Source organism: Rhipicephalus sanguineus, chromosome 7, assembly GCF_013339695.2.
Source record: "Rhipicephalus sanguineus isolate Rsan-2018 chromosome 7, BIME_Rsan_1.4, whole genome shotgun sequence".
Taxonomy (NCBI): Eukaryota; Metazoa; Arthropoda; class Arachnida; order Ixodida; family Ixodidae; genus Rhipicephalus; species Rhipicephalus sanguineus.
The window spans coordinates 154267524-154283615 of record NC_051182.1 but is presented as its reverse complement, the minus strand read 5'-3'; the positions used below and the strand labels follow the sequence as shown (position 1 = coordinate 154283615).

At 43.4% G+C, this 16092-nt stretch overlaps 2 protein-coding genes across 2 annotated transcripts in view; both read right to left on the bottom strand.

The window, feature by feature from the left end:
• The window catches only part of LOC119400314 (keratin-associated protein 6-2-like), a 223367-nt gene that overhangs the window by 154183 nt on the left and 53092 nt on the right, over window positions 1-16092 (bottom strand). The window lies entirely within an intron of this gene.
• Window positions 9753-13737, bottom strand: LOC119400315 (uncharacterized). The gene is made up of 2 exons (XM_037667345.2): window positions 13594-13737; window positions 9753-10274 (listed from the first exon to the last, which is right to left on the bottom strand). Exons 1-2 carry the CDS (start codon window positions 13703-13705, stop codon window positions 9877-9879), a joined length of 510 nt encoding a protein of 169 aa, XP_037523273.1. The 5' UTR covers window positions 13706-13737; the 3' UTR covers window positions 9753-9876.

Here is a 16092-nt window from a genome sequence, read left to right as displayed (position 1 = left end):
GAAGCTTCGCGATTACTTGAGATGATTCTGTTAAGATTACGCGCAGAACCAAATAGTCAAGTTTCTTCGGGAGCTTACGCGAGCATCAGCGATAACGCTAGAGGCTTCGATTACTGCTTTATAAAATTGCAATAGGGTACGTATCTGAGTGGAACACTCAGCTTAACCAAAGCCTGTGAAGGACTCTTCTTATGTATATATGTGTGTTTGTGACTGTATGTACTATTTGTGTGTATATGGTGTATATGTGATCATTGTATATACCATAATCACCCGACACCTGGAGTAGCAAGCCAGGCGACAAACCAGGCTAACCTCTCCGGGCATTTCATTAAAGAATCTTATCTCTCTCTGTTTAGTTCAAAACTAGCAGTAGAAACAGCGCTAAAAGACGGGACAAAGAAAGGACACAAAGCACGGCGCTGACTAACAACCAAAGGTGTTTTATTCTTCCAGTCCACTTATATATACTCCACCACAATCTTATGGAAAGAGAAAAGAAAAAAAAAAACATGATGATTAGCTCAATTGGACAGAATTCTTTTTATTTTTTGCTTTTCTGTTTCCTTGAGATTGCGGTGGAGTACATATATGCGGACTGGAAGAACAAAACACATTTGCTTGTTAGTCAGCGCCGTGCTTTGTGTCCTTTCTTTGTCCCGTCTTTTAGCGCTGTTTCTACTGCTAAGCTTTATACAAGACGACGCGCTCCCCTGATGATCAGACTACTCGACGGCCGACGACTATTCACGCCGCTATAAGTTTACAGTGTGAATCACTTGCACATTGTATAAGGGGCGAAGCACCGTAGGGTCTCTGCTTGTCGGCGTTTCATGTCGTCGTCACGGTCCATCATAAACGGGTGTGCGCCACAAAAATTGGCTCAAACTACTTGCCACCGGTCCATACTATGCAAATTAGGAGTAAATGTTAGTCGTTACTGTCTAAAATATTATGTTTGGCTTAGCAGCGTTGTCAGAATCCCCGACGAAATTTACAAGGGCACTCAAGTTTCTTATCTAAAACCGGAGACACAAACGTGGATCACTACGGTAGAGTCATCTATTCGAAACACCGCTTCTTGAAACGTATCTGCAAAGTGATGGCGCTTTACTCACCACCGCGGTCCACTAAAAATGAAGGAGGCAACAGTTAGCCCAACAAGTAGCCGACGACGTTAGTGCAGCTGAAACACCCTTCCCTACATGCAGTAGAGAACTAAAACCGGGCATGTAGGGAAGAAGAAGAAGAAGCACCTTAGGGTAAGCTGCATTCCGATGCAGTTTTTCTACAACATTAGTGGAGCTGAAACACCCTTCTCTACAAGCCGCAGGGAACTGAAACTGGGCATGTAGGCAAGAAGAAGCACCTTAGGGTAAGCTGTATTACGACACAGTCTTCCCACGACGTTAGTGGAGCTAAAACACCCTTCCCTACATGCCGTGTTTCAGGCTTGGCACCACTGGTGCCGCATCAAAAAAATCTCTCTCAAAACAGTGTGGCGAATTACCTTGGTCAGGCCCTTCTTCTTCTACTTCGTATGTCTCTCATTGCCCATTAGCAGCGATTTGGCTGTGTGCAACAGCGGCGCACACTGCATGCTTCGCCCCTCCCCAGGTGCCACGTTAGTGGAGTTGAAACGCCCTTCCCTACATGCTTCGCCCCTCCCCAGTTTCTTTCTCTCATTATTTCTTGTTTTTTTTTTTCATTTTCCAGGCAAAACTTCGCCCAGATAAAAGTTTATAGTTGAACACGACGACTGCTGCCTTCGTCAATGTCACAACCACGTGACTGTATAGTCCGTCGTAAACTGGCACAGCGATATGTCTTGCTACTATATTCATAACAAAACAAAAGCAGTGGTTTATAGCACATTATATCATTTTATTGTGTCCCCCCTGTGTCCATGCGTCGAGCATTAAATTGAGACCCTATATGAGCAGACAACATTGCTTCAACGTGGTTAAAGCGTCGTCAATGAACACCAATTATGCATTTAAAATCCTGTTTCAAAATTGATTCATCAACCAGTGAACAATTGCTATGTTATTGAGTAAAAATTTAATCCATAATTCTTAGTTTCCTGTACCTTTTGAACACATAGGTGAAGGAATTATGTGTCAACGTCGACGCCCTTGATGTGTCATTGGGTACCAGCGTTCCTGGAGCAATACATGGAGGGTGCACTCATATACTACTTCAGACGCAATGATACAACCGTGGCATCTCATTTTGTTACGTCACTTAGCGCGTGCCAATGTCGACTAGAGAAGTTCAGAGGCAAGGCCTTCTGAATAAAAGGTGAGCTAACGTGCGCGTAAAGGCACACATGCACATATCATAAGTACGGTACTCAAGTTACTCCATATAAAGCAGTGGTACTACTGTTTATGTCTCTTGGACGTACTCTGAGCGCAGAGAATTCTTTCTGCCACTGAAGTATATTTGACAGCGTCTGGTACTCTGCATTCTAAACATTTAAAAATACAATTCCTTAGCGAGGCTATCGACGAATAGGTGTTTGTTACGTACTCGAGCATAGAGTTTCTTACAATAATACCTAGAGGGGAATCTGGCGCTAGTGTCTACGCGGGCTCCTTGAGACGCGCTTCAACCACCATGGGAATGATGGGAAGTACAGGCTTCGGATTTGCTTCGGATGGATTAGGTTCTTGAGATTCGCAACGCTTGTTTGCCGAGTATAAAACAAAGTGATATGAAGTTAATTCCAATTAAGACTTGCTTCATTCTTTTGTATGTACAACTTATTGCAAAAAGTTTGCGTGACCGTGAGATGGAACTGAAACCTGGACAAATTCAACCACCAAGGTATGCATTGCTCTGCAATTGTGTTCCAGATTTGGCATCACCAAATAATGAATTATTTTTGTTCAACACTTGAAAAGAAACACGCTTGTTTGTCCCTCGAAAGTACGCATTATCTATTTATCGAAATAACAGTACTGTATTGAGTGAGAAACACTTAGCGTATCGTCTGCTGCGATGCCAGGAGCGTCTGTTCAAGTGGTCTGCCTCCAACGCATCTCTCGTTTTGTTGTGAAGTCGAGTGAGAGGAGCGCGACGGTGCGTCTACTTAGCTTCGCCGTCGGTTTGCAGCTGATTTGAAAGAGTTTTGGTAGGACGCGCTTATCAAACAAACGTGAACTCGATGCAGTTCGCTGCACTGAGATGGGACGCTACATCTGTGCGCAGCGGTGAGTGCACGACGCTTTGCTAAAACTGTCAAATACAGCCTGTAAAGCTGCAGCGTCGCAGCAAACCAAGAGATCTAGCGGTCTTCAGCCTCTTTGAACGACGTACGCGCTGCTTGAATGCTTTGAAACGCACCCCACTACCCACGCCTCGCAAAGAACGAAACTGAAACTGTAGAAAAACATCCGTAGACAGTTCGCTAGCTAACGCTATCCAATCCGAAGCCTGTACTTCCCATCATTCCCATGGTGGTTGAACGATCGCAGCGCCAGTTTCCTCTCTAGGGTATTTTATGAAACTCTATGTACTCGAGGAACTGGTGTACGCTCCACCACATCGAAAACTGACTGAAGAAGAAAGCTTGATATTTAGTCGCCTACAAACAACCCATACACACATAGAACATTAAAGTGCCGCCTCTACCTAAGCTACACAGTTACATATGCCAGCTCTGCACCGTACAGGACACCCTAGCACAATTGCTTCTTGAATTCCAGTGTCATGCAAGCTGCAATATGCATGCGGAGAATGACGAGAATGAAGCACGACAAACGAACGAAGACCACCTAAACAAAACGTAGGAGGCCAAGCCGACCTTTAAGGACATGGAAGACCAGTGACAAGTGGTCGTTAGGGCCAAGAGGGCACTTAAAACCAGTAGGTTCCTGGACTAGAGAGTCCTCCCACCTCAGGATGGTACCGGGCATCACTAGCGACACTGTTTCAAAGATGAACCTTTATTTTTCTCTCTCTCTCTCTAAGCAAGAATGCCCAATAACCACCCAGCTGACGTGCTATAGCACGCACAATTCCTTTTTTAACATAACTACCTGATTGCATACGTTTCCGAACTATAAAACTTGAGCATTGCAACGAATATTACTGACAGAGAGAAAACTTACGGGATCCGAGCAGCTTTCCGCCTACTTACCTTCGGCACCCCCCCCCCTCTTCTTATTCTGTCTCCACCAAATTAGCTGGCCTTTTACACGTTAAGAAGAAAATTCGTCTTAGGGAATATCTTCAATGAACGAAAGAACTGTTTCAGAATACTTGGTACTATACGCCAATACTATTGTAACCGCTATTTCGCACTCTGTTCAAATGCTTTTGTCGTACAGTACTCAAATGAAAACATCTCTCATAAGATAGAGTAAATTAGAGATCAACGATGGACGACTTTCGCCTACAGCGGGCGCGATAAAGGCTGAGAATGATCCGACTGCTTCACGACAACGCTCCAGTTCGTACGGCGAGCGAGCGTTGCGAAAGCTGCAGACTGTGGAGCTAACAGATCTATCACAATTCAGTTTCAATTGAATTCAATTTCATTTTCGACATGACAAAACACTCATGCTGTTGGCAGTTGGCGAGAAGCCTCTAAATTGGGCTTGAAAGCGTCCACTGACCATCATAAGTGACTGACACATCACAGTACAACAATGCGAAAGAATACGAAATCCGAAGCATTTCTTTCCTTACCAAAGGCACTTTGACGGTTTCTATCTATCTATCTATCTATCTATCTATCTATCTATCTATCTATCTATCTATCTATCTATCTATCTATCTATCTATCTATCTATCTATCTATCTATCTATCTATCTATCTATCTATCTATCTATCTATCTATCTATCTATCTATCTATCTATGTGTCTGTCTGTCTGTCTGTCTGTCTGTCTGTCTGTCTGTCTGTCTGTCTGTCTGTCTGTCTGTCTGTCTGTCTGTCTGTCTGTCTGTCCACCTGCGACTTCTTGCTCTCGTGGGCTTCACTTTGTATATACCAAAATTAGCATGAGAGGACATTGTCATATCACGAACACGCTTAAGTGGTTATCACATGAATACAGTAACATGCTTTTCGCATGCGTATGCGCCGCAGTTGGTTCACAATCTATATCGGCCTAGTAGCGACGAGAATATTCTTTGGAAATCTCAAGGCGTTAGGTTCAAGAACCCATAGCGAAGAAAAACAGGTGCCCGCGTTGGCGTTTCTTCATTCTTGTTTCTTTCATATTTCTTTAAATACTGCCCTCGCTCCTCCTAACACTCACACCACTCATATGTCATATTATACATGTTTGTTATAAGGTATACCCTCTAAACTTCTTCTCCTCCTCTGGTTTCCCTCCTCCTCAACCTAGAATCAGTCCTCGTCGCCCCACCTCTCTTTCTTATACCCTTGCTAAACTGTACTATAAAAGGCGATTACATGATTTATCACCTCCCCTCCTCCTTTCCTTCCTCCTTGCCCTCACATCATTCTTCCTCATCCTCACCTTTTCCACCCCCTAACTATGCTATGCTATAAGTGGCTATGATGTGATTTCTCTCTCCCCCTTTCTGCTTATTTGTCTATTCATTTTTCTTTATCTCTGTTTCTCTGTTTTGGTTTGTGTATTCCTTTCTTTCTTTCCGTCTATTACACTCTATTCTCGTTCTTTCGCCCCTGGAAAATCAGTCATACGATTTCAATAAGTGCGTGTGCTGCTAGCATGCCTGGAATCTGGCCACCCGTTTATAAGCCTTTCTTTTAGGGGCGAAGCTCCTTAAGGCGGCACCCGTTCGTCCCTCGTAGTCGTAGTCGTAGCAGTCGTAGTGCGTAACCAGTCTTACGCTTTGACCTCCAATTTGGTGCCGGTGGGAGATTTTTCCTGTGCGTTGTTGAACAATAAAAAATTCGCAGCGTGCGCGTTAACTAAAAGCCGAATTCTTCTGTCTCTCATTCCCCATTAGCAGCCATTGGCATGTTCCAGTAGGAAACGTTAGTAGAAGTAGAAGTGTAAGTGTTAGCTAAAAGCCGACTTCTTCTGTCTCTCATTCCCATTAGCAGCCATTGTTTACCTCCAAGGTATTGCCTGGTGAGATTTCTCCTGTGCGTGATTAAACAATAAAAATTTTGTTCAAAACGCCGTTGATTGATGGAATAAACCAAGGAAAGACGCCAGATGTTTTGTAAAAGCAAAACGAAAGAACGCCAGATGTTTCTAAAGCAAAACGAAAAGACGCCAGCTGCTTAACGAAAGACGTCAGATGTTTCCTAAAGCAATAGTTTTCTAAACAATGAAAATTCACAGCGTACATGTAAAATTAAAGTGAGCTGCAAGTCGTCATAACTCATCGAACCTTTAGTATAAACGCGCCCGATCTCACGTCGGTGATGATGTACTGGGCAGAATTCACGGAAGATTCACGGTTTACCGATGAACCTCCGCAGCTTCGCCCACTCATCATCATTCACTCCGTGGATATGCTGTGATTTTTTGTGTGTGTATGTGTGTTTACCTACTTTTATCGAAGTCTTCGTCAAATCTTTTTTACTTTCCTATCTTCTTTCCTGTTTCCCTCATCCTAGCTTCCTTTCCTCTGTACCTCCCTCTTCCCGAAAGAGTAGGCAGGCGTTGTGCCCCTCTAGGTGGCAGTTGCCAGCTTGCTCTGAAAGGAAAGGAAAGAAAAAGCCAAAAAGTTGGTGGAACAAAGAAATCCGGGAAGCGATCGAGATGCGACGTCAGGCATCACGGGAGCACAGAAAGGCAAAAAAGGAGAAGCGGCCACAGGACGAAGTCAACCAAATATGGGAAATATATTTAGAGCAAAAATCCATTGTGCAGAAATTAGTCGAGGCAAAAATTAAAGGTGAAAGTGAACGCTGGATGACAGAGATTCGCGAAAAGAAGAAGGCCGCGCCTAGGATATTTTGGAGCCATCTAAAAGCGCTGGGTAGGAAGTCTGTCACAATGCAACAACATATAGTAGATGAAGGAGGAAATAAATTGGAAGGATATGAAGCGCTAGGTTACATCCGAAAGATAACAGCCGATTCGTTTAAAAAGGTCCCCCAGGGGATTCCCCCGGTGAGTAAAAGTACGCAAAGGAGAGCAACCGACGAAGATGTAGTACTAGAGAATTTCAATTGGAAGAAGGCCGAAGGAAAAATTCCTAAGCGCACTACTCCGGGCTTAGATGGGGTTCCCGTCAGCCTCATTAACGAACTCGGACATAACACTAAAGAAGCACTGCTGAAAGCCGTAGAAAAGTGCTTACAGGAGAGGGAAATACCAGACAGTTGGAGAAAAAGTAGAATGAACTTAATCTATAAAGGCAAGGGAGAAAAGGATAACATTCGCTCGTATAGACCGCTAACAATTACATCGGTGCTATACAGGTTGGCGATGCAGGCAGTAAAATTAAAAATAGAAGCGTGGGTAGAACAAAATGATATTTTGGGAGAACTTCAGAATGGATTTCGAATCGACAGGCGGTTAGACGATAATCTGTTTGTTCTTACCCAGTGTATAGAAATATCTAAAATAGAAAACAGGCCCTTATACGTAGCTTATCTAGATATCACCGGGGCGTATGACAACGTTAATCAGGAAATTTTGTGGGATATATTGAAGGAAGTGGGCATAGGTGACGACTGTGTACAGCTTTTGAGGGAAATATACCGAGGAAATACAGTTTGTATAGAATGGGAAGGAATAAGTAGCAAGGACAGCGTTGAAATTAGCAAGGGGCTGAGACAGGGATGCCCTTTGTCCCCGCTGTTATTCATGCTGTACATGGCGAGGATGGAAAAAGCGCTAGAAGGTAGCAACATTGGATTTAATTTGTCACACAAACAGGTCGGAGCGATGGTTGAGCAGAAGCTTCCAGGTCTATTTTATGCTGATGATATTGTCTTATTTGCGGACAGTCAAGATGATATACAGCGACTGGCAGATATATGCGGAAGGGAGTGTGAGGCTCTAGGACTAGGATTTAGTGCAACAAAATGTGGATTGATGGTATTCAATGATCACGGAGACCATACGGTATTAATACAGGGCCAAAAAATACCGAGGGTAAGCGAGTACAAGTACCTCGGAGTATGGGTAAATGAGGGGGATAGATATATGGAGGTACAAGAGAAAGCATCGGTAGCAAAGGGAAAGAGGAATGCTGCAATTATGAAGCACAGAGCTTTATGGGGATACAATAGGTACGAGGTGCTTCGAGGGCTGTGGAAGGGTGTGATGGTTCCGGGGCTTACATTTGGGAACTCAGTGGTGTGCATGAAGTCAGAGGTGCAATCAGGAATGGATGTAAATCAAAGGACGGTGGGCCGCCTCGCCTTGGGCGCTCACGGGAAGACGACAAATGAGGCGGTGAAGGGTGATATGGGATGGACAGGCTTTGAAGTGAGGGAAGCGCAGAGCAAAATGAGATTCGAAGAGAGGCTGAGGAAAATGAAGGAGAGTAGATGGGCAGAGAAGGTTTTCAGGTATTTGTATAGAAAAAGCGTTGACACGCAGTGGAGAAAAAGAACTAGGAGGCTCACCAGTAAATATACGGCTGGCAGTGCGGGCGATATGGCAACAAGGAGCATTAAGCGGAAGGTCAGAGAGGCGGAGAGGACTTATTGGATGACAGCGATGGAAAAGAAGCCGGCTCTGAGTAACTACCGAAAAGGAAAAAACGAAATAAGGAGGGAAAGGTTTTATGATAATTCAAGGGGAAGCGCTTTACTGTTTGAAGCAAGGTCGGGCTGCCTTAGAACGCGTAGTTATAAAGCGAGATTTAGTAACGAGGAAGAACAATGTACATGCTGCGGGGGAACTAAGGAAACGATGGAACATATACTGATTGAATGTGGCGATATTCACCCAGGTATACGTGTGGGCACGAGTCTACATGAAGCCTTGGGTTTTAGGGACAACAATGGAAAGCTGAACACGTCCGCGATAGAAATAAGTAAGAGACGGTTAGAGTATTGGTGGCAGAAAAGTAGAGATAAAGAACAAAAATAAATAATGGGGGAAAAATAAGGTCATTCTGCCTTAAGAGGCAGAGAGATGGACCGTGAATTTATATTTTTGGTATAATAACATAGATTTAATCAATGTAGATAAGGTATTAGGCCAACATGAAACAAGGAAGCTTTTTTTTTTTTTTTTCTTTTTTTTTTTTTTTCTTCGAGCCTGGTGGCAGACATGTCACCGCCCCGTTTTAAAGGGGACGCTCATAGCATCCATCCATCCATCTCCCTCTTTTCTCTGTGTCCTTGTGTATCTATGTATGCAAATCAAATAAATAAATAAATAAATAAATAAATAAATAAATAAATCCGAGTGGCCCGACGTTCACCTTCGAATTGTGGGCACCCGGGTTCGAATCCCGCCTAGCCAAGAAATCTTATTTACTTTTTTTCTCCGTTTCCTCCTCTCCACTGCTTTTCTCCTCGCATCCTCTTTTCCTTCCTCCTACGCGTTGCTAAGTGCCGCATAATGACCTGGTCACTCGGCAGGTGGCGCATACCCACCCGAGATTGTGCCAACGCCAAACAGGTTTTCCAAGCTTAAGCAGCTGCGCCGTAACAAACATTATCTGAGTGTTCTTGTGCTCTTTTGATACATTCGGGCCTGTTCTATTCCAGGTTGTTTTATTGGTGCTACCCAAGAATTCAACACCGCTTCATTTTTACCCAGGTCTTTGTTTAGTACATGCCAACAAAAATGTGAGCTTTTTGTGGACAACGCGACTAAGAAACATGCCCAGTTTCTGTAGTGGCGCATATGCACACTTTAATTCGCCAAAGCTGTAGCATGGATAGACTTTATCTTCTTTTCCTTTTTGGTCATACCAAACTTTATTACTTCGATCACAACATTCTTGACCGCCGTTACTGTTGCCGCTGCTGCTGTTGCGGCCCCTGCCACCCAAGGCCACCTCTGCCGGCAGAGAGGTGCCTACCTCCACTGCCACGGCTACCATGGCCGTGGTTGCCTCCGTAGCCACCAGTACTGCTCCTGCCACCATTGCTGCTTCCAAAGCCGCCTCCCAAGCCACCACCAAAGCTGCCTTCAAAAGCAGCTCCAGAACCGCCTCCAAGAGCACCTCCAAAGTGTCTTCCAGCTCCACCAACGCCTCTGGAGCTGCCACCTATGACGCCTCCACCGCCCAAGCGTGCACCGCCGACGTTCGCGCTACCATAGCTGCCTCCATATCCGAGGCCACCATAGTTACCAGCCCCGACACTTCCGCTGGGGCCGAAACTGAGTCTATTTACGTCGCCACGGGCTGTAAAATACATGAAACAAAGCAGATTGTTTTTTAACGAAAAATATGGGGTAGCGCGTGATCTGAATGCTCAGGCATCAATGACAGCGCAAAAGAAACAAGAGGCATATACCTTACTCCTCTGGTCTGTATACATCAGGGGTCTATAGTTTATGCGACCCGCGGCCTCACAAGAAAGAAAGTTTTGTGTCTTTGCTAAAAGGTACTCGATTCATTTACTCGCCTATAGCTAATAATAACGCTTTGTTCGTTCGCGTAAGCTGCACAGACGTGACTGCTCGCAAGCATATTTTTTTTTAGTGAAGCACTCCAGGCGGTCACCATGCGTTGAAACATGACCGCGAGAAAAATCTCTATATTTCAGTATGGCGTGGCGATCTTAGTCATTTTGGATATCAGTGCCGATATGTTTCTCTAATGCTGATGCCAAATGCCCTTCATAAATGACCCATGCATGGCATATGCGAAAGGCGTTCTTTGAAATGGCAACGTCAGGTGACATGCTGTTCAAGCTACCCCATCGCCCGCTTCAACCTGCACTATCCCGGCCTTTGCAGGACTAAATTTGTATACATGCATGGGATCCATATTTCTTCCACTCTGGTATGATGCGTGGGAACTCAATGATATTCTATGCTGTTCTGTGCTTTCGATTACCTATCCTTTTTCTTGGTGAACTTGCTCTTTAAGTGTTACTTTGGAATTCGTGCACGTCTAATAATAAAAATTAAATGCATTAAGCGCCATCAACTCTACCTCGTATGCCTAGACAAACGTTACGCTGAGAGCCTATGTATATGGTGTACCACAGATTCACAGACGCCTAGAGTTCATAGACTGCTGGAGATCACTTGTCAGAAATGTGATAAGCCACAGTAGCGACTTTTTTGTTTTGCTTTACGCTCAACTTCAAAATGGCCAATTAACCTTCAAATGAACGTTAAGGGTTAAAACACGCACATGTGCAGCGAAATGTTTCTTGATCTTTTACCAAACATATTTCTATAAATAATTTTACCGATAACTCACACGTATAAAAGTGGTACAAAATGGACACCTTTCAAATCAGATTAAATACGTCCGTTAATGATGTGTCGTCTAATAGGAACGACTCAATAAAAGACAAGAAGATCTTTAAAGAACATCCCAATTTTCGCACAAAACAAAGCTATCTAGATCACTCACTTCAAAACTAAAGCTGAATGCGCTCTAATTAGGCAAACATGTACATCAGAAAAAAAACATGATGCTCGCGTATTAATTTGTCCTTCTTAAAGGGTATTGACACCTTTTTTTTTGAAGGCGATTTTACTCTGCCATACAAACCTCGTGTATGCGGAGACGGTTCTGAGCAAGTGTGAAACTCACCAAATGCTGAAGATATTTTACTTTGATATTAAAGTCAATTTTTCTATGGCGCACCTACTAACATCGACAGTAGCTTGACGTCAGGCTACAGTACAAATTCTGGTGACTTCACGCCGCAGTCTGGCTAGTTGAGATGACGTTAGATACCAAAACTTCCAATATGGCTGCTTGTGCGTCATCAAAACTTCTAAAATGGCCGCTTGTGCGTCACCAACGGAGCCATGGTGCGGAGCGGCCATGGAAACGTCACTATATGTTGTGCGAGCACGTGACGAAAAGCTCATACTGTGTTGTGACGTCAGGAACCGAAGCTAGCTTTTAAAAACATACTGTTATTACTTTTTCAGGGCCCACTCACGCTTAACAGTACCTTTTCTATGCTCTTGAGGGCTTGACCTTTCATTTGACGCAAAATAAACGACAACTGAAAATATTCGCGTCAATACCCTTTTATGGAGGAAAGACATCAAGGCTCATTTTTTGTTTAGTTCGTATTTCAAGGGCGTCTGAAAATAGCATTTAATATGTATGGAAACAAACATTGATAACTGTTTTTTTTTTTCTTCGTAAAAAAATGTGCGGCCACATGATGGTGGCCTAATCACAAGAGGTCGATATATTAATTGACGCAAGGAGCTGGAAAATGATTCGCAGAATTGTAGTTTATAGGTGATTGGAAACATACATCACTTCCTTGTAAAAAAAACGACCAATATCTAGCACGCCCCAACTTCTTGGCTTTTTAACATGCTATTAGGTGGCACGATACGGGCAGGCTTATTGCTGAAGTTGCGTATAATAAATGAATATCTTGAAGTAGCATTGTGAAACAAAGCTCGATGGGGAACATTTTTGAAACAGCGGACCTGTTTAAGCTTGGTAAACTCCGCTGTCACCCTGCATTAGCTAGATGAGCGAGAAGGAGCCAGCTTAAGAGATGGGGAGCCCTGCCTATAGCTATACCAAGGCGCGCAAAGCCAAGAAAGGAGCTGAGCATAGCATATCAAGAGGGTAGGAAACGAGAGTGAGCACGAGGAGGAGGAAAAGAAGGTGGAGAACATGGTAAAGTTTAGCATAGCCATGTGTAGTATAGACTTAAATACTGCACTACCCAGGTACGACACAGGGCCCAGAAAGAAAGAGCACTTAAGCTTAGGTCCAGCACTTGTCCTGTGCTTCAGTGTTTTTACTTCGCCCTGTCGAATATGTGCTATACAGTATTTTAAGCTATGAACTAACCAGCCCAGCAACGAAATTTGCTAATTTATAGTGTAGTATAGCACGGGGTGGGAAATGTAAGTGAGGGGGAGGAGGAGTGGTGTAAGTTTCAGGAGGAGGGAAAGGAAGAGGAGAGGGTAAAACGCAGCATAGTCTTGTATAGCAAGACAGTGGGAAAGAGAAGCCCAGGTGACGAACAGTGATGGGAGGAGGTCGGAAAAAAGGAGGAGATATGGTAATGCATAAAATAGCTATGCCTCCGCTGTTTCCTCAGTCTTCGCACCACTAGAACGTAGCTGCCCCAGATTTCTTTCTAATTTGGCTAAATAAAAGAATAAAGGATATGTTTAACATTAAGAAACTTCAATATTATGCACCCGATCAAACGAGAGAGAGAGAGAGAGAGAGAGAGGGAATGTAGGAAAGGCAGGGAGGTTAACTAGACAATGCGTCCAGTTGGCTACCCTACACATTGGGAGGGGGAACCTTGCAACTCTGACCATACAGCTGAAAGAATGCATAAGCAATGACCTACATTAGACTTCAGTTGAAAATATTTTGCGCTACAGTTCCAGTTGTAGATAATGTACTGAAGCTTAAATATCTCAATTCCGAGGCTTCCATGGGTAAAAAGCTAGACTAAAGAAAATGATGCAGGATTAGTATTGCTTATGTCAAGCGGCTCTGTAGGACATATCTGTATCACATTCGCACTAACTAGAGCAGTACTTACAATTGCGCAGATGTGGTGGTGCGTGTTGTTGCTGCTGCTGCTGGTAGACGTGCAGGGAGGCCACGTAAGCCACCAATGCAGCGAGCAGACAAACAATGAAGAAGCGGGCCATGATTTCTAGCTCGTAGCAAACTGAGCTCGACGAGTGTATGCAAAGTCGGATACTACTTATATATGGAAAATGATCTCTACGGTTAACCGTATGATAAAAGAAATTTTGTCATGTAAGGTTTCGCAAAAGCGATCTATTGTATAGCTCATTATTCTTGTACAGGTGCCTTAAATGTTACTCAGTGTAACTATTGTAAAAATAAATTACTGATCATTTCATTTCAACATTTAAGCCGTGTAATGGACAAAACTCACAGAAAAGAAATGCCGGTGTTATTAAAGGCAGCAGTCTCCACGATGCCATAAGTAGTTCAAATTATTACAGAAAAAATTCCTAACCATCCGTTTTTGTAGCATGATGATACAAAGGCACACTCATACATTATTTCTTCAGTAATAGCAGATGCCATGAAACAGATACTTAGACGACAATGGACACTAAGAATGAACCGGTGAGCAAGACTGATTTGGGTGAGTTGGTACATGCTTAGCTGGGGAAAAACAGCGCAGTAAAGGAGGAGGAGGCAGGAACACAGTAGACTGGACGAGCATCTCGTCCACAGTAGACTCAGTAGACGTCCACAGTACACAGTAGACTGGTCAGTGCTCGTCCAGTCTAGTGTGTTCCTGCGTCCTTTATTGCGCTGTTTTTCCCCAGCGAACCGGTGAGGTTGACATCGCGTTGTATGAAGAGTTCACTGGACAAAAAAAATTGCTCAATCTAGCCTGAAGCGCTGCGTTGAAATCCTGTGATGTTAATGACATTAACTACAAGAACGGTGGCACAAAAATGACGGTAATGAAGAGAACTACAACAGGATCACCTAAAACATAACAGCAGCTCGAGGACAACGTGAGGATGCTAGAGTAGAGTATAGCAGATCCCTAAAACTGTAGCATACACCCACGCTGAGGGATTGGACAAGAACTGAGTTCCCGTGTAAAGCCATTTTTTCTATACAGGCACACTTTTTGTAGGGAAATGTCTCATTCGAAGGCAACATGAGTAAATACCGCAGTGCTAAGTAAGTCATGAATCACTCTACGCCTACTTTCCCAATCGTGCCGCTCGACCGAAAGCATTTTCTCTGAAAAATTCCAAAACCCTGCACGCATCTTAACATTAGTCCCTTAGTATGTTCCCAAAATATTTCTAACGGCAAAATTTTTTTAGCACTTCAGGGCCACTTGAATTTCTAGAAATAGTGGAAAATAAGGTTTGAGAAAAAATCTCTAAGATCTACCGTTTCGGCCATTCGAGGAACATTTCCGTCTTTTTAATACTTCAGCATTGTGCTCCTACTATGGAACAGCTTGACATAATACATTAATGGTTTTAACTCCGTAAAACAGAGACAAATTTGGAAAAATCATAGCGTATTGAGGATTATTTTACAAAAAAAAAATAGCCACAGACGACAAACAAATTACTTTTATAGAGCTCATTAAAACTTACTATCTCATAAAATTTAAGTTTCGCCTATGTGGGGTATATAGGCTCTAAAATAAAATCCTCAACTTTGCAAGAGCGCGGCTTTAGCCTACGTTGACACATCTGTAACATACTAAGCTGGTCCAAGAAAAAAATAAAGCAGAAGACTGCATATGAGTGAGAAGCATAACAACAGTCCCAACAGAAAGTTTAACCCTTTCAGCCCTGGATTTTTTATTTTGGCCGGAGATATTTTTTTTGCGTGTTTTCCTAATAGTTAGGACCTCAGAAGACCAAAAACGAAAAATTGAGCCAGTGGTGCAAGTATTTATGGATTAATTAGCATGGAATCACATTAGGTCATCAGGGCTCAGTGGTTCTGAAATTAGGAAAATGGCTTCTTTATTTCTTCTACTCACTAGAGTACAATAAATGTGAACCACGTTTCATTTTTCAGTGTGATACTCCTTGAAACAGCGTCTGTATGACGACCCGAAAACGGCGCTTAGCCGCCTCCCCTGACCCGCCTCGGCGTCAACCATGACTTCGGTCAAGCTTTTTCTTCTTTGTGGCTCCCAGCTCCGTAAATATGTCGCAGAATTTAGTGTCAATCACAGTAGGGATCATTGAAGGAGTATTTCCCCAAGAATGAGCAGTTTTGGTTTCATTTCCGAGGTGCTAGGAGAACTTTTGTTCTGTGTCGTCAATTGACGACGCCTGGGCCGAAAGGGTTAATGGAAGTAACTTGCGCTTTATTTCAGAAAAAAATGTGAGTTTTGTCCCTTCCATTGCATTATTTTTGTGCTCACTTCGACTTCACCTATAGCACTGTGGCGGAAAATACAACGCAGAGTGGTGCACGTGGTCGTTTGTGCGGTGCGCAATAAAAACAGTGTTTGCCAGGAGTTTCTGAGAACTAAAATTCTTAAGTTATGCTAGCCAAGGTCAAGAGACAG